The sequence below is a fragment of the Colius striatus genome, chromosome 1, assembly GCF_028858725.1.
Source record: "Colius striatus isolate bColStr4 chromosome 1, bColStr4.1.hap1, whole genome shotgun sequence".
Taxonomy (NCBI): Eukaryota; Metazoa; Chordata; class Aves; order Coliiformes; family Coliidae; genus Colius; species Colius striatus.
Genome location: NC_084759.1, coordinates 78,455,849 through 78,477,060, shown reverse-complemented (window position 1 = coordinate 78,477,060; position 21,212 = coordinate 78,455,849). Strand labels below are relative to the sequence as shown.

At 40.5% G+C, this 21,212-nt stretch overlaps 1 protein-coding gene across 3 annotated transcripts in view; it reads right to left on the bottom strand.

Annotated features, from left to right (window-relative positions):
* Positions 1-20,682, bottom strand: part of REPS2 (RALBP1 associated Eps domain containing 2) — a 101,849-nt gene extending 81,167 nt beyond the window's left edge. For 2 of the 3 annotated variants that reach the window (XM_061999210.1, XM_061999219.1), the window contains exon 1: positions 20,356-20,681. In XM_061999210.1, coding sequence (XP_061855194.1) covers positions 20,356-20,604 — 249 coding nt within the window. In that variant the 5' untranslated portion in view covers positions 20,605-20,681. Of the gene's footprint in view, positions 1-20,355 lie in introns of all 3 variants that reach the window. The other variant, XM_061999229.1, reaches the window with a different exon arrangement.
* Positions 20,683-21,212: the final 530 nt, after the last annotated feature.

Genomic DNA, 21,212 nt, shown 5'->3' with positions numbered 1-21,212 from the left:
AGCTCATGGGCTGAAAACCTCCCACGTTTATTAACTGCTTTGTTAGTTTGGAGCCTAATTGAGAAGAAGCAAAAAGCATTGGTACTTATATATATACTCTTTCCCCTATTTTCCTTGCCTAAACCATTTAAACGCCTGAGAGTGCAAGAACCGCTTAAGCTCTAAATTCCTTCAGTGCTTTTGCACAGGAATCTGTTGGCTTAGTAGACTCACAACGACCACTTTGTTAAGCATGAGAAGCAAGACAACAAGGAAAGTTCTATTTGTGACACTCCGCTTCACTCTGGTCCTATCTAACAAATATCGCTCTACCTGCAGACACCCAGCAAGTGTGTTGCCACCGAAAGTGCCAACAACTTGGGATGTCTCAAGTTTCGTTTTATAGCAGGAAGTTAACTTTCAGATGTTCTTATTACTGACTTCTTACAGAAGCATGTATAGATATAACAGAAAACCACTGAAAGAAAACAGAAAAAAACCCCCACATTATCGCTACGTTTCTTCACTTGAAATCTTCCAACTGTTGCTTAGTTTTATTTTGTTGTTGAAAGTAGGTATTCAGTCAAAAAATGGGAGTGTTACTTTCCATGTGTGCAATTTAGCTTGCATTTCATCACTGCTTTTGGGAACAGGCAGAGGGAAGAAGAGTTGAAGTAAGATATTGGTTTGAGGGGTTTTTGTGCCATACAAGTTCCTGGGGCTTGCCTAAGGGTGGGGGAGAAATACCAGTTCTACGTCTGCTCTCCTGGATGAGCCATCCATCAAGTGACCAAAAAAGTACCTCCACTGGTGACCTGCTTCTGATCACAGTTGCAAGCTCACTGGTGATGTGCATGAACAGGAGATTCTGATTCCTCCAATTACTTAGCCATGCTAAGAAAACTGTTCTAACACACATGTACAAAACATTTTCAGCTTCTAGAAACAGCAACTAGTTTGCCTACGGAAAGCAAACCAGAAGATACATATTTTGTAACATTATCTATTTGAAAGACTCTCACATATTCTAGAAAATGATACAAGGTTTTAGTGGGTTTTTTTACATTGTCTGTGGTAAGATGTTCTGAATTAAAACAACTTTTCTGCTCTAACTAGCAAGAAGAAAATTAAATACAGCACTGTGTATTATACAAACAATAACGTCAAGTTCCCAGATCACTAAAAGGTTTCTGGTAAGTACAAATTCTTCGTATATTGGGGGCAGGGGGCAAGCTTTTTCTTGACACATATGGCAGATAACAAGTTTATGCAGTTTACAATTTCAAAACTAGTTTTGGGACTGATGTTACAAATAATTCTCAATGTGTGCACTGTACATATCTTACTAGCACAAAGGAGCTATTTACTATTGACAGATAAAATGCAGCTTTGAAGAACTGTACGCCAGAAGATTCAGGTAAGGTACATACAAAAACCAGGATGATTTTAATTCTGACAAATGGACACAAATTGTGCTGCCTTTTACTCCCAAATAAACAGCCAAAAATGTATAAATCTGTTTATTTGTATCTTCCTATGCAAACAATCATGGGAAAATAGTGACAATTGCAAATGTTCATTACACAGCAAAAGCATACAAAATATCACAAAAATATCACAAAAATACTGCAAACAGTTCATGATGAACAATTTTTTTTAATATTCTTCAGAAAAATAACTGATTTCTTAAAATAGCCAAGCTCTTTTAGAAACCTATGTGTTTACCTGTTCATTTCATTCTTCCAGACTCAGAAATACAGAAAACCTTTTGTTTACCGTGAACAAGTCATGCAAAAATGATCCAATTAAACTAGGGTTTGTAATGGAATGTATTTGTGCTCCATACCTTTCTTTTTAATGTCAAAATATTTGGGCACTATACCCTAGGCTCTCTTTGTTTTCAAAACACTCATAATGGCTTCCATAATAATGATTCTCACAACACTGAAAATCTTTGGTGCCATACTTCAATGTCAAAAGGAATTAATTCAAAGTGAAAGAATACAAACCCTTTTGTCTTCTTAAGTAACAAATTTTAATGAGGTATATAATTGTGCTTATTGCACAGAGTACAAATTTAATTTGGATTGCATAAGAACTGCAGATTTATTTTTCTCCAGCTTGCTAAAAAAAGCTGGAGGCATTTCCATGCAGTATTAAGCTTAAAAATCTTGACACTCCCCACAGGAAATTGATTTTCTACAAAAACTTTGGAAAGTATTTGACTTGGATTCCTATTCAAGATATTTACAGCCTGTTTAAGTCCAACCTACAACACGGCCCACAGAGGAGAGCACACCATATTAAAAAAAAATCTAACAGATTGAACAAGTTGGTCTCAAATGAAACTTTGAGAATAGAAGTCCCAGAGGAGTAGAAAGGAAAGTAAGAAAATGAATGATTCAAGAGTTTAACATTTTGTAAGTCTCCTCATTAAGCATTCTGTAATGAAATTGCTGATCTTCTCTAAGATCTGATAGACATGTTAGACAGCAACCATCCAATCTATCTTGCCCTCCCGAGTGTCATATATGGCTCGTTTCTCAAGGAATGAATAAAAAAAACCCCTCCTACTCAACAAGACACCTACTGTGAAGTAATTCCTTAAGAGAGGGGCTAGATCTTTGACGTTTTGTGGGGTTTGGTTAGTTGTTTTGGTCTTGTGGCTTTTTCGTTTGGTTGGGGTTTGTTTGTTTGTTTTTTCACAGAGTAGTGCCAATATTTCTGAGGAGGGCCCTTTGAAAACTGGTCTCTGATTAACAGGCCTTCTTTTCCAGTCTTCAACCAAGGCTGGTTTCACAGGGGCAAAGAGTGTAGGTGATCACAAGAGGAAGCCACTAGTGGTTGAAACGATGTTTTTAAAACTAGAATTTAAAGGAAAAAGAAGAAGGGAAGGGGAGAAAAAGAAGGGAAGGGGAGAAAAAGAAGGGAAGGGGAGAAAAAGAAGGGAAGGGGAGAAAAAGAAGGGAAGGGGAGAAAAAGAAGGGAAGGGGAGAAAAAGAAGGGAAGGGGAGAAAAAGAAGGGAAGGGGAGAAAAAGAAGGGAAGGGGAGAAAAAGAAGGGAAGGGGAGAAAAAGAAGGGAAGGGGAGAAAAAGAAGGGAAGGGGAGAAAAAGAAGGGAAGGGGAGAAAAAGAAGGGAAGGGGAGAAAAAGAAGGGAAGGGGAGAAAAAGAAGGGAAGGGGAGAAAAAGAAGGGAAGGGGAGAAAAAGAAGGGAAGGGGAGAAAAAGAAGGGAAGGGGAGAAAAAGAATGAGGTAGCAAACACATCATGCAATACAGTCTACCATTCAACATCTCTTCAGGAACATCTACCATCAAGTCTGCCCTAGCAGAAACCAAAATGTTTTTATAAACATCAAAATTTTCCTGAATTCTTTACAGATGGGTCTGCTGGGACAAGGGGATGATCTCAGGGCAGGAAACCACCCCAGACACAATTCATTGATCCTGTCAAACTTGGTCAGTGTGTTTTGGCTGCGTCAGGTACTGCGGTCAGCAGTGCCATCCAGGCACACAGCACACCCGTGATGGAGTGGCACAGCCCTGTTTATAGGAAGGACCTCTCTGGTACTGCAGCTGCCCAGGGGCCTTTGAAAACTTACCAACATACCTCAGGCACTAGTGAGTTTCTCCCCTTAGTTCGCAAAGGAAAGCCACAGTGAAATTCCCCCTTCTCTGAAGAATTACACCCATTTGACTTTTTACACATGATATGACCATTTGTACTGTTATCGATCTTATTAACAAATGTAACCTCAAGATGCCTGAAGAAAAATCTTCTCTACTTTAATTTTTCCAAAACTCACAGCAGAAATATCCTAATGTGCAAATGGCAGCTTGCATCATTAAACTAAAAGGAACCATAACAGTTGGCTTGAAAAGGGAGGGGAATAATCTGTTCTTCATATCCTCTCTAGATAGGCCACAAAGAACATAAGGCTTAAAAACAATCTTTTAAAATACTAAGATAAGGCAGCAGTAGAGTTCATTGCCTATAATAGTTACAGAGTTATCACCAGGGATTAGCAAATTGCTTAAAAATAACAGACAAATTGGATTTTGCTGTGGACAGGAGAGGGTGTCTAGGGATGGTTCAAGGTCCTTTCTATGCCTGTAGATAATCCAGTCTTCTATAAAGATGAGGCTGATGTTATCACACCACTCCAAATCCTCTCCCCAATACTTTTCATTAGCTCAGGTGTGGATTTGGCTTGAAAGACAGAGGCGTCAGAGAAATTAGTTTCCCAGCCTCTGATTTTCATGAGTTTTACCAATATCGCTGATTCAGCTCAACCCCTTCTTCCTGCTGACACAGCTATCAGGTAGCTAGTCAGCACACAGGTTGTTTCTGAACCAGTTAATGTTTACACTACCACCAGCCCAGGAAAAGTGCCACACAGTGTTCGTGCTGCCACTTGCCTTTTTCCTGTGAAAAAGGCAGTGTGCGAGACCAAGAGCAAGGGAGAGACAGCACCTAAGAGTGACTCTTAGGATAAAAGTCCTAATTATTGTAAGACCAGACTATGTCCACTGGTCCCTACCTCAGTTGCTATTTCATTAAAAAAAACTACAGAAACTTCATTAGTTTTGAGTGGCACCTAACATCTACAAAAACCTGAGATACGCTTCGGCTCATGTTTTCTTTCCTTCATTCTCTGTCACACCTTGAGAAGTGAAAACAACAAAGCCCCGTCTCACTGTGCAGACCTTCTTGCCAATTACCAAACCTTCTTCCTTTTGTACATTAAAAAGGATCCATGATCACTCCAGACTGGTGCTCCTCCCCAGAAGCTTCTTGTTCTGATAGTAGCAGAGTCAGTAACAAAGCAAAGAGTGGAGAAATGTTCAGACCTAGTCAATCAGGGCTGCAGGGATGAAGGAGTGCATGGCTTCACTGCTCATGTCCCAAGCAGAAGCTCAGTCGTGGTGTTTTCAGAATATGCCCGAAGCTCTCTCTAGACTGAGCAAGCTGTTTAAACACAAGTATTCAAGATTTTACATTCTGTGGAATTATTTTGCATTCCATATAGTCTTTCAAGCAAGTCACATCACAAACCTTTTGTGTAGCTTCAGACCTCAGACACATTTACAAAGTCGAAAGGTACACAACAAAGCAAGGTTTGGTTCACAGTCACACAATTTTTTCCAAGATTTAGTACCAACACAAACACTTCTGCAATCAGATGAACGGCGGTGTTTGTTGTTTTAAAATTCCACTGGAAAGAGTTGTGCAGTTTTTTAACAAGGAAGTATTGTCCTGCAATGTTTATACTAAACATTACAGAAATGAGAGTTTGAAAATAAGGTAAAATTTTCCCTCCAAGTTGAGAAAAACAGATAGCACAGTAAGAAATTAAGGGAAGTCTATTACTCACCTTTACTCATTACAAAATTCAGTGGTTTTTATTAAGATAAATAATGCAAAAGCCTGTAAATACTCTCAAAAGGTAACACAATCCTCTTAAGAATAAAATAGATATGAAGATGAAAAGTGAGATATATCCACAACAAAAGAAATATTTTGTATTAAAACATAACTTTGCTGTAAACAGAGAATCGGGCAGGCAGGAAAACACCTCCTGCACACAAACTCAATGAGGGCAGCACCTGTACCACAAACAGTTAAACTTCCTGAAAGGAAATCACTGCCAAATGATCTGGACTTCTTAGATGTGGCTGAAGAAACTAATGTCTCCTTTCACAAACAAACCAGGAATAAGCAAGTGACAATGAAGTTGGGAATTAAGTTTAGAAGCAGCTATCAGTTGTGACATGCTGAGCTGGTAAGTTGTGTACGAGGAGCTCACCTGCTTGCTGTGCCAAGTATAATTTACCTGTCCATCTGAAACCCTAACATAAGCCAAGACATCATTTCCTGGGGTCACAGGAAACCTGAGCCTAAATACAATTTTAAAAAATAAAAGGAATATGCATGTTCTCTCATGTTGCCAGGCAGACAGCAGCCACAAAGGCTAGAAACACACTACAAAAAAAGTACTGACACAAAAGGAGCAAAAATAGTGCCAGCACATTGTCTTCAGCTTCCTGGGGAGTTAGGGGGAATATATAGGACAGACAGCTCCCACAGCAATCAAATTTGGGCTGCAGCTACCTGTAGGTACACAGGTGCAGGTCACTTTGCAAAGCATTGCATAAGCAAGGAGTGCATGTAAACAAAACACAACACCTGGCAAGCCCTTAGGAGACTACATTAAACTTCTCAATGGTAATGGAATATTTACCAGCTGTATAAATGAGAACTCATCTCTAACACATCACTGTAGAAGCAGTTTCATTTTTCTCAAGGTCAAAAACCTAAGGAAAACAAGGAGGCAACAGGATTCAGCTCTAATTTCAAGGAAATTTTCTCACAGTGGTGCCTTTTTGCAAGATGTGCAATTAAAAAAAAAAAAAAGCCCCACAATTAAAAAAAAAGCCCTAAGTAAAGCTGACAAAAAGAGCAACAGCACATCCCTTCCGTTTCTCTTCCCACTATTTATTTATTTCCTGGCAGATGCAGAGAAGTGCTGAACCAGCAGCTCTTGGCTGGTGGAAGTCACCAGCTGGAAACAAGAGGAACAAAGAGCACTGCAGGTGGAGCTGCGTGGGAAGAGATGGAGGGAAGCAAAGAGAGGAACAAAAATAGCGACACAGAACAGATACAGAGAGACTCGCCTCCTCCTTTTGGTTCTCTCCATTCACTGTCACACTAACTTTTAAAATGCTGCTCTACAGCCATCTCTTATTTCACGCACACACCACCATTCAGAGTCATAGAATCATTTAGGATAGAAAAGACCTTTAAGATCTTCAAGTCCAATCATTAACCCAGCACTGCCATGTCCACCACTAAACTACATCCCTAAGCACCAAATCTACAGTCACATATCTTAAATATCTCCAGAGATGATGACTCTGCCTACAAGCAGCAGAGCTGACAAATCCCAACTTTCTCTGGTCCCTTGTCTTGAGGTGACATTCCTCTAAGTTCACTTCAGGACCTTTCTCTCAACAAGGAAATTAATAGAGTTTTGTTTTACCATACCAAATAACTCAGGAAGTCTTCAAATCTCTCCCTTTTCTTGAAATTGTGTTGAAATAGTTAACAAATTCAGAAGTTATTACTGGGCTGAATTGAGTCATTGCACAAGCCTCATTTCTTTCAACAACCAGGCCAAAAATACCGAACCCATGATATGGGAAATTGACAAATTTTAGATCACATTAAGAAAGATGAAGTGGAATAAGCAGTAATAAAAGAGACCATTTCATTTTTTATGCTAATTTTTGAGCTGAAACCACACAGCTACGTAGGAAATGGCAAGATCTTTCAGAAACACAAGCTTGTGGGTAGGGACATGAAGAGAACAAAAAGTTGGTAAGCAGGAGATGAAACCTTGCATTAAATAAAGACCAGGCTGATATGTTAAACAAGACCTTAGTGAAGAACCAGAGTAAGGATGCCCTTCCTGTAACATACTATACATTCAGAAACTCAGAACATGTCTTCAGTCATTTGACCATTTAATGGTTAATGACACTAATAGGTATTCACACAAGGATATAATTAGCTTTCATATTCTGATTGCAACCTTGGTAATAAATGAGCTACTGCTGCCAAAAAGGAGTAAATGGAGTGTTCCTAGAGCAAATGAGTACTAGTAGCATTATGGCTATAGCAGTTCTCCCTGACAGATGACAAGAAAAGATTAACTCAGAGAACAAAACATATCATCAAAGGTATTAACAGCATGGACAATCATAATTCTAACAGAACAGAAACGACAGTAGCAAAGCAATAGAAATGTTTCTATTTCACTGAATAAAGAAGTCATCATATGTTAAAATTCTTTAAGTGTTAAGGTTGGGAAGTCATTCACTAGCATAATGTGTATTAGCTTATGAGTCAAACATGACTTTCCTTGAAACTACACAACTCCAGCATACTCCATCACAAAACTATAGTCCTGTCCATTTTTCAGCGATGGTGAATTGATTTTGAAATGGCTTAATGCTCTCCTATAAGTGAAAACAGCTTGTAACTTTGCTTGCAAGACATGCTTCTATCAGGAAGCAATACAAAATTCCACATATCTAGAGTTGGCCCAAATAATTTCACTATTCCGAACAAAATATCTCCTTTGTCCTCTGTAGAGTCATACACAAACCATGCCAATCAACCAGACAGTGCTGTGGAAATTGTAGAAATGCTGCTCTGGACAAATATCAAATTTAACTATAGGATAGTCCTGCAACTGTCCATTTAAGGCAATATCTATTACCAGAATTCTTCATATGGAAGGGAGTCAGGAACATGGAAAACTAGATAGCACTATTCACCCACTTCTTTAAATGTATTTCACATTTACAGTCCTTGGCACATTGCTACTTTTTCTCTTCATTAAAATTTTAAATATTTATATTTTGATACTTTACTTACTGTGAGTGACCAAGTTACTAGAAGGATGACAACTATTACTTGCCTCAAATTAATTTGGTTGTTACTAATATTTGCATTTAGATAGTGCCAAATAATTTTTGTAATACAGTGCATTAAAAAAAAAAATCACAAACTTATTCTCTACTTTTGCCCTTCTGGATGTTTCCCCTACTCAAAAATATTTGCTTTAAGATCCATCTTTCAGTATCTGAACAACACACTTTCCTTCCAATTCCAGAGTGCCTTATTTTGTTGTAGGGCTAAAATTCAGTAGTTACACTGAAATAAAAAGACTTAAAGCTTTACCTCTTGCACACTTCCCCTGCAATCAAATATATGCATGGTAAATAATGTAGTCTTGAAAAGCAGCTAATGACTATTTCCTAAGGAGAAATATTCCTCTGGAGAATATCCTCCTCCAGGACAGTCTTGATTTAGACCACGATCAAATAAAAGATATAATTGCTATGATACAACCAGTAGAGGGGAGGTAGATAGAGAGAGAAGGAAAAATAAGTAACTGATAACTTGATGTATGTAACACTAATAATTATTTTCCTGTTGACATCAGCACTGCTCAGTGCAGCTTGCTCTTCTCCTGAAATAATATTTGCTCTGGCTAGTTAACCTGTCACACTGAGGTACCAGGTGCTGCAACATCATCTCCAGTCTCTCTCCCATCCTAGTTCCTTCGTCTCACAACACTCAAAGCATATTTCAACAGGCATGGCTTCACAGATGTATTCATTTATAAAAACAGCACTAAATTATTATTATGGAGATACTTAAGTTCATGGTTAAGTATGGGTAGCACAAGATTACAATACAGGTGAAAACAAAAACTCCAAGCATACTGTTGGTTACAGTGGTACACCTCCATCACATACAAATGTAGAAAACAGGTAGCTGAGGCTCTCCATGTCTTTGTCGGCAACACGTGAGAAACTCAATCTAAAGCAAGGTAAAAATTTTGGCTCTGCAATTTTTTGTTTGGTTTTGGGGAGGTTAAGGGAGTGGTTTATTTGGGTTTGGGTTTCTTTGGTTTTTTTTTTGTCATCGACAGGCTTTTTATGAGACTACTCAAGGACTCTTAATTTGCAACTTCACATTATCCCTTTGTAAAGGCTACCAGGTCCCAGCCTGTTTCACTTGCTATCTGCAGCAGACATTTGTGTTTATAACCTGCTCATCACCATGGTATCTAAAGCATCTAATAAAAATCAGAAGCAAGCAGCTTCCTGGTTCCTTCCTTTTATTACTCAACAACAGAAATTTTCAAACTATTTGCTTCCCACTTCTCAGAATGAGAATCAATTATGGGCAACTCTGCACTGCAGATCTGACACATGGTATCTCCTAGTCCTCCATATTTGATACTTAAAATAGTATTAGCAGAACAACAACAATTAAAAAAAAATAGAGATGAGACATTCTAAAAATCTTGGCAGAAAGGGCTTTGAGGTGATAAAAGTCACAAGAGTTAGTATCCAAAAAGCAATTAAGAACAAATATAGAAACTCTGACAAATCCTCCCCGGCTAGATGGCATCCACCAGATCTAGTCATCTTGAACAAGACTAATTGAAAATACTGCAAAATCTTTTTTTTCTTCAGGAAGAAACTCAAAACAATCTGCTCAGATTCCAACAAATCTTTCCAAATTTCTTCCAGGAAACAAAATATTTTGGTCCAGAATGCCTTAAAACAAAAGTCCCACATAGAGTCTCAAGGAAATTGTAGTTTTGATGTTTCCCACCCTTGCTATTCCTCAGCAGATGACATTTTTGAGGCATGATGGTCTCCCTTCTAAACAAGCTGTCTGGCCACCATCGTTGCTACACACAATGGCAGAATTAGTCTAACCAATGGAAAGGAACAAGGAATGATGTTTCTCTTTCCCCAAATTTATATATTGAAGATGTCACAGTGCTTCAACACCTCAGCAGTTCAAAGTGTTTTGATTTAGTTCAATAAGTTACATCTTTTTAAAAATGTACAAATCAGCTTCTCTTGCTAACACTTCGTGTTTAACTTTGCCCTAGAAGACTAGAAGAAATCCTGGCATTTCCCATTAAAATATAACACTGAGTTTAGTTTTGCTTTGCAGACAAAATATGATTCTACGAATAGAAGAAGAAAACAGAGATTCTCTGATATAAAGAAACAGAAGTTTCTTGCAGACTTATCTCCCATTTCTTCAACACCTTTTTCTTTCCTTCTGAAATGAGCTTCTTTCTTCAATAAGTTATTTGAAGTGATTTTCTAGACTGTCTATGCCCCAAAAAATTTAATGCTCCCTGCACCCATCTTATTTTATCATATTTGACATATTTCCCAAGTTTATTCCTCTAGCAGTTACAACTACAACAGGTACTTTTAAAGGCAATGGAGCAAACACCCAAAACATTATCTTGTACAGTTATGTAGTTGTCTTAATCAGTATCACAAACTAAAATCCTTCTTTAATTGAGACATATGAATGACTTTAACACGAGGATTGGACTAAATGATCTCTAAAGGTCCCTTCCAATCCTACTATTCTATGATTCTATGACTGAAAAGTTGTCAAAAGACTTCTTAACTGAAGGTATACCCTTATAGCTAACTCCATTGCATATGGTATGTGTAGAGGACACTTCTTGCCTTTCCTTGATCCTGTATCTCATAGAATGGTAGGGGTTGGAAGGGACTTTCAGAGCTCATCTAGTCCAACCCCCCTGCAAGAAGTAGGTCTATTTACATCAGCATCAGGTTACACAGGAACGTGTCCAGGCAGGTTTTGAAGACCTCCAGAGAAGGAAACTCCACACCTCCCTGGGCAGCCTGTGCCAGGGCTCCATCACCCTCACAGTAAAATAGTTTTTGGTTCTGTTTAAATGGGACTTCTTGTGTTCCAGTTTCATCCCATTACCCCTTGTCCTATCACTAGATACAACAGAAAAAAGTGATGTCCAACCTCCTGACATCCACCATTTAAATATTTGAAAAATATTAATGAGATCCCCACCTTGGTCTCCTCTTCTCTAGACTAAACAGCCCCAGTTCCCGCAGCCTTTCCTCATAAGGAAGATGCCCCAGTCCCCTGATCATCTTGGTGGCCCTGCGCTGGACTCTCTCCAGAAGTTCTCTGTCCCTCTTGAGCTGAGGAGCCCAGAACTGGACACAGGACTCCAGATGAGGCCTCACCAGGGCAGAGTAGAGGGGAACCTCCCTTGACCTGCTGGCCACACTCTTCTTGATGCGTCCCAGGATGTCATTGGCCTTCTTGGCCACAAGGGCACATTGCTGGCTCATGTTTATCATCAACTAGGACTCCCAGGTCTCTTTCTGCAGAGCTGCTCTCCAGCAGGTCAATCCCCAGCTTGTACTAGTGCATGGGGTTGTTCCTCCCCAGGTACAGGAGTCTGCACTTGTCCTTGTTGAACCTCATGATGTTCCTCTTTGCCCAAGTTTTCACTTACGCCTAGTTGAAAAAGCAGACTGATTTTTTTTCTTTTCCACATACTAAACAAACCCCTAAAATTACCAGTATTTCACTCAATATGCTTACACCTTATGTGCTGAAATGCGTCATTCAGCCAGTGAGAACCTACTTGTTTGCATCTAAACCAAGTGTTCATCCTCAATTCAGCTAAATAGCAGAGGACTTCAAAGCAGCAGTCAAAGATGATATCATCTCCAGTGTCCATGCACTACATTTTATAGCTGATTTTATATCACGACTTGTATTTGCATTTCTTTCTGTACATAGTAAAGGAAAAGCAGACTACGGCTATTAAAACATAAACATGTTCTTATAAAGGCAGCAATTATTCAGACAGAAAAATGTTAAATAAATATATAAAACACGCTGTTGAGTTCATTTCAACTCCCTCCCCATTCATTTTCATTTTTGTCATTTGAGAACTCCACGTACCTCACCTTTTACCGCTCCACTGCCGTTACTGTTGGTAACAAAATAATTCTGGCTGTATTTTTTAGCTCACAGCTCTCATCTTGTTTTGCAAATGATTAGACACATTGTTTTATTCTGAAAGACCATCATCTTGGCTTCCATAGGACATCATTGTGTAAATTATGCCAGAAGTAAATAATGCATGAAATGTGAAATGCTACCTATGCCAAAACTGATCTAACATTTCTTGGTGTGGAAAGACAGACTTTTAAGATGAAGAAAGGATTTTTTTTAAAGACAGTAAATTAATTTGAAAGGCTCATGCCAAAAAAACACTTGAAAATTATTATTATAGTAATAACAAAGTAATGCTACAGACTTTTGCCATTGCAAGTAGGTTTCAGCTTCATGACTCATAGCGTTGAGAGCATGCAGACACCAAGGGCCATATTCAGACAGCTTAAATTCAAGCTCAGCCAAGGGTTTCCTATTAACCAATTCTAAATTTTCAGTGCCACCAAGCCAGCTGCAATTATGAGGGCTGAATCCAGCCTTTCCAGGACAGCCCTGCTCAGAGGACTAGCTCCCCATCACCTCCTGTCAGAGGATCAACTGAGGTGCATGTTCAGATTGCAGGACTATGCAGACACAAGAGTGAGACACTAGATACATAAGATATATTTGTAGTTTTTTTGGATGGGGAAAGACTGCTCTAGGCAGGAAGAAAAACCCACAGAGGTCAAAATTAAAGAAGCAGAAGAAAGCACTGAAGACGTGTTTTGGTAGTCCACTACCGAAAGTTTCTCAAGAATCCTTTTTTTAGAGACATTTGCTAATCATGGCTGCTGTAAGTGAGGCACTCTTGTGACTTTGCTCAGTAGTTTGACATTCATTAGGATGAAGTATCCTAATGTTAATGTTTACAAGGCAGATTCATGGGACAAATAAAATATTTAAAGCACACTAGGGTCTTATCTCTTTGGACTTAAATAATGTCATTTTTTTTTCTAGATAGACATTTGTCTCATCAGTTGGTCATCAAGAAACCAAGATTTTTGTATTTTAAAAAAAAAAGATGGTAATAGTTTTTGGTTTACTAATAGTACTATTTTAAAACATATTTAAGCAACCACATGGCTTAACGTACTTTTTAAATTTTATTTTTTAAGAAGTCTGCTCCATTATCATCTTTTGTAATAAGAGGTACATCTGCTTGTGTAGGTACATGTTGTATACGCAAACATAGATGAAAACTGAAATCATTTAACAGACTATCATTCATTTAAATAGACTGCTAAAAAAAACCAAAAATCATTCTTTTTCTTATATATACATACATTTAAAAGTTTATAAATACATGTTTCGTCTGTTCAACACTTTGGTAAATAACCTAAGTATAATTTGCAGTTAGTGATTTAGCTGGTTATTTCTGGTCACAGTGTCCTACCAGATGACAGCAAGAACGGATCTCATTCTCCCACCTTGTTATCATATCTAAACTGAAGCAGGCCAAAAAAAACCCAACATTTCCCTTCTCAATTTTATGCAGTGGTCACCAAATAATGACCCTGAAAATACTAGAAAAAGAAAATATTCCCTTGGTCTGAAAGAGTAGACTAGTGTTTGTCCACAGTTGCTTTATCTACTACAGTAACCTCTTCTTGTTAATTATCTACCAACTCAGCTGCTCAACTGTTTGACTGTCTTCAAAAGTTGAACTCACAGATGTTTCTCATTAATGTTTTATTTTACCATACTGTTGGTATGTTTAGATGTTAATAACATCAAAGAGTCTTGCATTACAAACATTATATCAAACGTATTTCTCAATTCATAATATTTTAAATACAAACAGGTTATTTGTCCCAATTCCTTGTCACAGAAATATTTGTTCTGTCTTTCATGAATCTATCTTGGCTAAGCTTTTCAGTTTAACTGAATTTACGTTTTCAGATTTTGTATCAATCCTCTTTTGCAGAGTGGTGTCTGCAGTAGATTCCACCACTGAAGTAGGTAAATGTTGTGTATTACATGTCCTTTGTAAAACAGACTGGATAACACCAACCAATCTGTATATAAACATCACCATAGTGACAGCATATTGCTGTAGATATATGGACAAGTAAAAGAAGTTATAGTCGACTGCTTAGTGGACTCACTGCACTTGTGTAAATAGCATAACAAAAACATGAAAAAGTCAACCAACCAACCATTCTTCATCATCACTGCTTCATACTGCAGCATTCTCTCATGAAGTTATTCATTTTCATCTCTATGGACCTTTTTCTTTCATCTCTGTTGTAGAATTCTTTTAAATCATTGGCCCAGCAAACCACAATTTTATTGAAAAACAAACTCCTTGATTCATACTTGGTTGCAATGAGGTTTAATTATTGAAGTCTTCAGGCCCTGACCAGGCTAATTCTGACCATCCTACTGAATGTCTGTCACCAGCAGATCTAGGAGTCTCTGATTTTACAGAGTGATTTGAAATGCACTTGGGAAGGAACACCTTCTCAACATCTTCTGCTGTGTATCACAACACTAAGGAACCCAAAACTACTAATCTTGTAAGCAGTGACTACTAAATGATAGTTCAAATGATAAACAATAGTTTAAAGATGTACTAGGACCACAATTGGAATATTTTAATGGAACGTATCATTAAGATTGCTTCAGTTGACGCTTTACCCCTTACATTGGTATAATTTAATAGTATTATTTATTAAAAAAAATAATATTCTATGGTTTTTACATCTGGATTTTGCATGTTCCTGCTTCCATAAATACAGCTTGCTTGTGACCCTAGAAAGTCAATGATAGTTTGGGGTGCTGCAGCCAGAACTATTCATAGTGAAATGTCAGTTTTTCTTTCCTCTTATCACTTACATGAAGTTGTTTCTCCCTTTTTGTTTCTTCTCTACTCAAAGACATTGGTAGGATGTAATTTCTCCATGTGTACTCTAACCTAACATCAATTTTTGATGGACTTACTGTTAGCCAGTCAGCTGAATCACATTTCCAGCACTAGCATGACGCCAAATTCTGTCAAGAGGCCCAACAGAGTGAATTTTATCTCTTATAAGGTAATGGTAAGTCCAGACTCCTCATTCAAAAAGTTCCTATTTTAACTATCACAGTTCTTATTCTTTTGCTGCCTGTTTGAGGCAGACAGTTAATCCCACCCTAGCTATCATACAGGTACTAATTTATGCTTATGGAATAAAAAAAGTATTGGCTTTTTTCCAAAGATATTTCAATTTGGCATTTAAAAAAATATATTCTATTCACACTTCTGCTTTTTGAACACAAAAAAATACAGTTGAACTGTAGAGTTGTAACTATAGAGACAAGTCACGATAAACACAAATTAACTCACAAAGCCTGTGGAAGAAAAGCAAGATTGCTGGTCTGTGTTCCCTATTCATGCAGAGCTGGAAGGAGAGTCCCAGCTAAAAAAAAAAAAAGAAACAAAAAAAAAAGCAGCATCTGCATAGCTCCAGCATCATACAATTAGTACTTGTCATCCTCAGAGCTCAAAGTAACATAGTGCATTTGTTTGCTGAGAAAATAATGCATTTTCTTAAGAAAATTGGATTTCTGTGCTGATAGCTTAAGTCTACAAATAAGATTTAGGTTTATAAAACTGGGAATTAAAGATAGCATCAGACAACCAAGTGAGAATTAATCAAGTTAGAAACTAATAAAAATAGATAGGCATTTCAGGTGCAAACCTTGAGTCCAATCCTGCTCCCTAATTTCTTCAGTCAAAATCTTCACAGACCACAGCAACATCAACAAACATTAAAATTAACAAAAGGTGCCTCTCCTTTGTCAATCAGTGGGCATTATTTTATCCAAAATTCAAGCAGACATCAGCCCATTAGTACTTGGCACTCGTAATGATTGCACTTTAGGGTTCTGGAGTCAAGGAGTTGACAGTGTACTCACTGGCAAGCACCTTCAAAATGGGGTCACAAACTGACTGCCCAAAATGAGACAAGGCAAACCAGCCAACGACCACGTTTGTGACGCAGCAGTTCATGTGGAGTACTGACTTCCCAATACACTCAGGGAGTATAATCAAATCCATTCCTCTAAGGAAGAGGCCAGAAATCCCAGAGAGATTTTGTCCTTGAAGGCACATGAACCTGTCGTCATCATCTATGGACAGCCATCAGTGGTGCCTCCTACCCCAAGATGCAGATAACTTCTCCCTTCTTCCCAGCTGCCAGCACACCTCTAACTGCCTTCTCCCCTCCCAAAAAAACTGTTACCCACATTGATCTATGTAACAAAGTAAGCTGTGGGAGTGCCTTTGCTTCAGTGATATTTTTGTGGACCTATTGAGTTCAAAACATTTTTTTCTTTCAGGATTTTTCTCTTTGCACAAATTCAGTTATTTTTCCCTTTACTAGGAGCCAAAGATGGAACACCATCTTCAACTTGACCACTGTGGGTAAATATAAGTCCGTCTCATCTGTTGAGTTTCTTCTATTTCTGACAGTCTACATAACAACATAGGATATGACTAGTCTGCCTCTTCTACCTTTGGCATAAATATTATAAAAAATTAAAACAATCCTACCACAGATATTTCAAGAAAGTTTATAGTTATTTTACAGAGTTACTTTAAAAGTCCCCAGTGAAAGATCTGTCATAGGCTTTGTGCAAGTCTAAATAAAATCTTAATGGTTCTGCCTTTAACCACACTGTACGGCTAGTCAAAGACTTTCAGTACCTGGCATAGATATGGTTACACAGTCTGCAAAAACCACACTGTCTTGTCCCTGTCATGCCCTTCTCCATCCTGTGAAGCATCTGATATTTTTCATTTTAGTGCTAACTCCAACCATTTTTCCAGCACTGAAATAACGCTTGCCAAGTTCATTTTTCAGCTTCTTCTTTATGGAAAGTTAAATAGGTACAACCTCTGCTGTACCCCGTTGCCCAGCAGAATAGCTTGCTTTAATGAGCCTGGATGTAAGGAATCTGTGTTCAATCACTTTATTCTTAGCAGGACCCAGGACTCTCGGGTGCACACCATCTGCTCCTACTGACCTGGCTGCTCTTGGATTTTTTCCATTTATTCCAGCACTTCCTCTCCCTGGCACACGCTCTCACATTCCCTACCTGCTCTCTGTTACCTAGACTCTTTCATCTAAATAACCTCTTGAATCAAGCCAACTAACCTTTAAATTAAACAAAACCCCTTGCCTGTTTTCTGTTTGGGAGAACACATCACTGCTTTTCCCACAGGAACTGCATACTCAACAGCAGCACTCCAGTCAGGATGAACCCACATGATCTTTGCCTAGACAGCAAACCCTGCCATTACAGTTAAGGAAGGTGGAAAGGAGATTTCCTGTGATGTTTGTGAGCATCTTCCCGATCAACAAGAAATTTCAATCACAAACTGTAAAAGGAAAGGCTCCTTTTTTTCTCTCAAAGAATTATCCCACTTATTGCACCAGTACAAATCCCTGTAGACAACAACACAGGTTCAAGACTTTGCCATAGCACTAAATGCCTGTTCTGGAAGCACACTGATCTGTGAAACTGATCCTCAATGAATACCTTGAGAATGAAAAGCTGTAAATTACATATTGTTTGCAAAACAGTCCATAGCTGCCTCTTGTTATAGCCTACATAAGGGCCAGAGAATGCTGTTAGGTACCTTCTGGACCGTGCAGACTCTGCTTAGCAGAAATGCAGAACTGGTTTCCAGTCTAATTCTCCTCATTTCTGACAGGGCAAAACTCAGCATGACCATTTCTCAATCAGTCAATAGGCATGTCTGGATATTAAGCACTAATTGCAAAAGATGGGAGATTTGAAAAAGCATTTAAAAAAAAAATCATCATCAACAATGATTATTTCTAAGAAAACACACTATCTAAATCTAGCTACCTCTGACTAAACAGGTGTTCCCTGGACTAGCAGAAAACATGTATCATGAACCTCTGTGCCTCCTTCCCACAACTGTTAGAATGGTAGTGTTCATAAACAGAAACTATTAGATTGCATTTCTTGAGAATGATAAAGACAAAATATCAGCAAATATCTCTTGTGGGGCTTTCCATAACAAAATATCCACACTTACAATTTTTCTTTTTTAACACGTTACATCAATTCATTTCTTTTCTTAAGACCCAGTAAATGTTAGTAGGAATATCTGACAGCGGTGAGTTCTGAGGACAGACGGTCTGGCCATAGAGCAGAACATCAGTGTGATTAGTGTCATATAAACAAGAGGCGGAGAGGCAGGAAGGAGGCAGAGAAACAGCCCCAGATCCCACAGGCCTGAACATCTGAATATTCCTGAAGCTAATTACAGATTTGTTTTCCAAGAACATCACTCTCGCAGCATAAATCTAATAATCTAAAACAGTAAAAATAATCTAAAATAGTAAAAAAACAAGAATGTTGAGAAAAAAAAACCAAACCACCACTCCAATATCTCCAATAAGTCACACATTACTATCAAAATAACTCCCAAAACACACTACAATAATGATATGGCAATAAAGTTCACTAAAGTTATAGGGCAAGGAACCGCATAACAAAAACGAGAGATTTTTTACATACTTCTTTGAAAAAGTGAAGTGACTAATACACAAAAATTACCTAACAGGGCTTTAAAAAATTTCTTATATTTGTCTTATTTGCTATTAAGCACCATCTTCTTCCACTTTGCAAAAGACCGATTCTTGGCATTAGATCTATGTGAGATCTTTACTTTCCTCGAGGCCACAGCATGCCTCAAAATGAAGTAGTACTACACCTCTCCGTAACATTTTTACAGATCTGGGAAACAGCATAAGAAAGAGGGGGAAAATATCCAAGAAATAATATCACTTTCATTCAAACTCACTGGTGCAATACAAATTTATATAAGTCGCAATGAGATGTCCCGACAGCTATCAGGAAAACAGTAACGAGTTTAGTATTCTCAGGCGGTGCCCAGGTATTAGTACACTTCATGTCAATGTAACTTTCTCCTGCTTGGTAAATAAAGACTATGTAAAAATGTAACAAATGTAAATAACATTAAATAACCAAGAATACCCTACCTCTGCATAGTTTATTGTCAGAAGTATTATGCAACTAAAATGCATTAGCCAAAATACTAGTCCACAGGTGGTGAAGATCACAAGAATGGTTCCTCCCTGTCACTGGAAACTGGATGGCACAAGCATTCTCACACCTTGACCACACTCCTCCTCAGCACTAAGGAGTGTTTTGCCCCACAGCCTCTGCTGGGGGCTTCTTTGGGACTCTGATGGTGCAAGAGCCTCTTAATTCCTACTGAAATGTATTTGCTCTCAAGAACAGGCACTTAAACACTGCAACATCATTTTGTCTATACTTTTGTGGGTTTTTTTCACTCTAAAAAAAACCACCAAAAAGCAAATTAAAATGAAGTGTTAAGCCAGGAAATTAACAGATCGCCGGGGCCTTCACAGCTCTGCGAACACAACTGACTTGATGCTCTTCGGGCACCCTTTTGAGGAAGCCAATGACATTAGCGATCCGACCCCGGGGAGCCTACACGAATGCCAACGGGCTACGCGTCACCTCACGCCCGGTTCGGCGCCTCGGGGGTCACGGCACGACCAAACCGTGCATCGCCGATCCCCAACACACGAACAGGCAAGGAAGGGAGAGGAAACACGACTACTGAACACTGGCACTATAAGCACCTTGTCTTTAAAAAGAAAAGGAGCACGGAGCAGTCCGGGGCACCGCCGTACCCGCCGCTGCGGTGCGAAGACGTTGTCCCACTCCGGCAGCCGTGCTCCGCGCCTGCCCCGGCCGCTGCCGACGGAGCGGCCGCTCGCCCCGGCCCGGCGGGCAAGCAGGGCGGGCAGGACAGCGCACCGGCTCGCCGCCCAGCCCTTAACTTTCCGGCGGAGGCAGCGCCAGCCCCTCTCCCGCAGGGCTGAGGGAGCGGGTTCGGTCTCTAGTCCCGTCCCGTCCCTGCCTCCCCCACCCCCAAACGCCGCAACTTCGGGACGCACCGCCCTCCGCCCCCGACCCACCTGGTGCAGCGTGTCGGGGGGCAGCTGTGAGGCCCGGAATAACTCGCCCACGCTGCTGCCCCCGGCGGCCGCCTCGGGGGCCGGGCAGCACCGCGAGAAGAGCTCAGAGTAACGCTGCTGCTCGCTCTCGCTCAGCGCTAGGAGCAGACCTCCGGTGCCACCACCACAAGCGGCGGTGCTGGCGGTGCTGGCGGTGGTTGCGGCGGCGGTAGCGGCGGCGGCAGGCCCCCCCGTCGCCCCCTGCTCCATGGCGGGGCGACGCGGGCAGAGCCGCGCGGCAGGGCAGCGGGTACCGCGCCGGCAGTGGGAGGGGGGGGGTGCGGGGGGAGGTGTGTCAAGCGGGAGGCGGTGCCGCGCTGCGGCGGGGAAGGTGCAGGCCCCGCCCCCGCCCCCGCGCCCGCTCCCGCTCCCACACGGTGCGGGCCCCGCGCCGGCTCCGCAGTGCCCAGGAGCCGCCCCCCGCCAGCCCCCGCCTCCTCCGCCCGGCCCCGCCCCGCCCCGCCGCTCCGCCGCGCACCCGACGGCCCTGTGGGGACCGCGGCAGCCCCGCACCGAGCCGCGCCTGCCCCTTTCTTTCCTTTTTATTTTGGCTTGAAGTTTGATAGGTTTTAATGTGAAGTCCCGAGCGCCACCAGCGCCGCGGTTTGAGTGCTGCAGGGGACAGGGCAGCGCCGTGCCGCGGGGCAGATCCACGGGTACCGGGGGCCCCGGTGCAGACGCCGGGCGGGTACATGAGGCGGCGAAAGCCCTCCGGCGGCTAGGTGACACGCCTCGCCCTGGCCCCGGCCCCACCGGGCGCCTGCCAGCTCTCCTGGTCTTCCCACGCCTAGGCTCCCTGGCAGAGGGCTGCTGTCCTC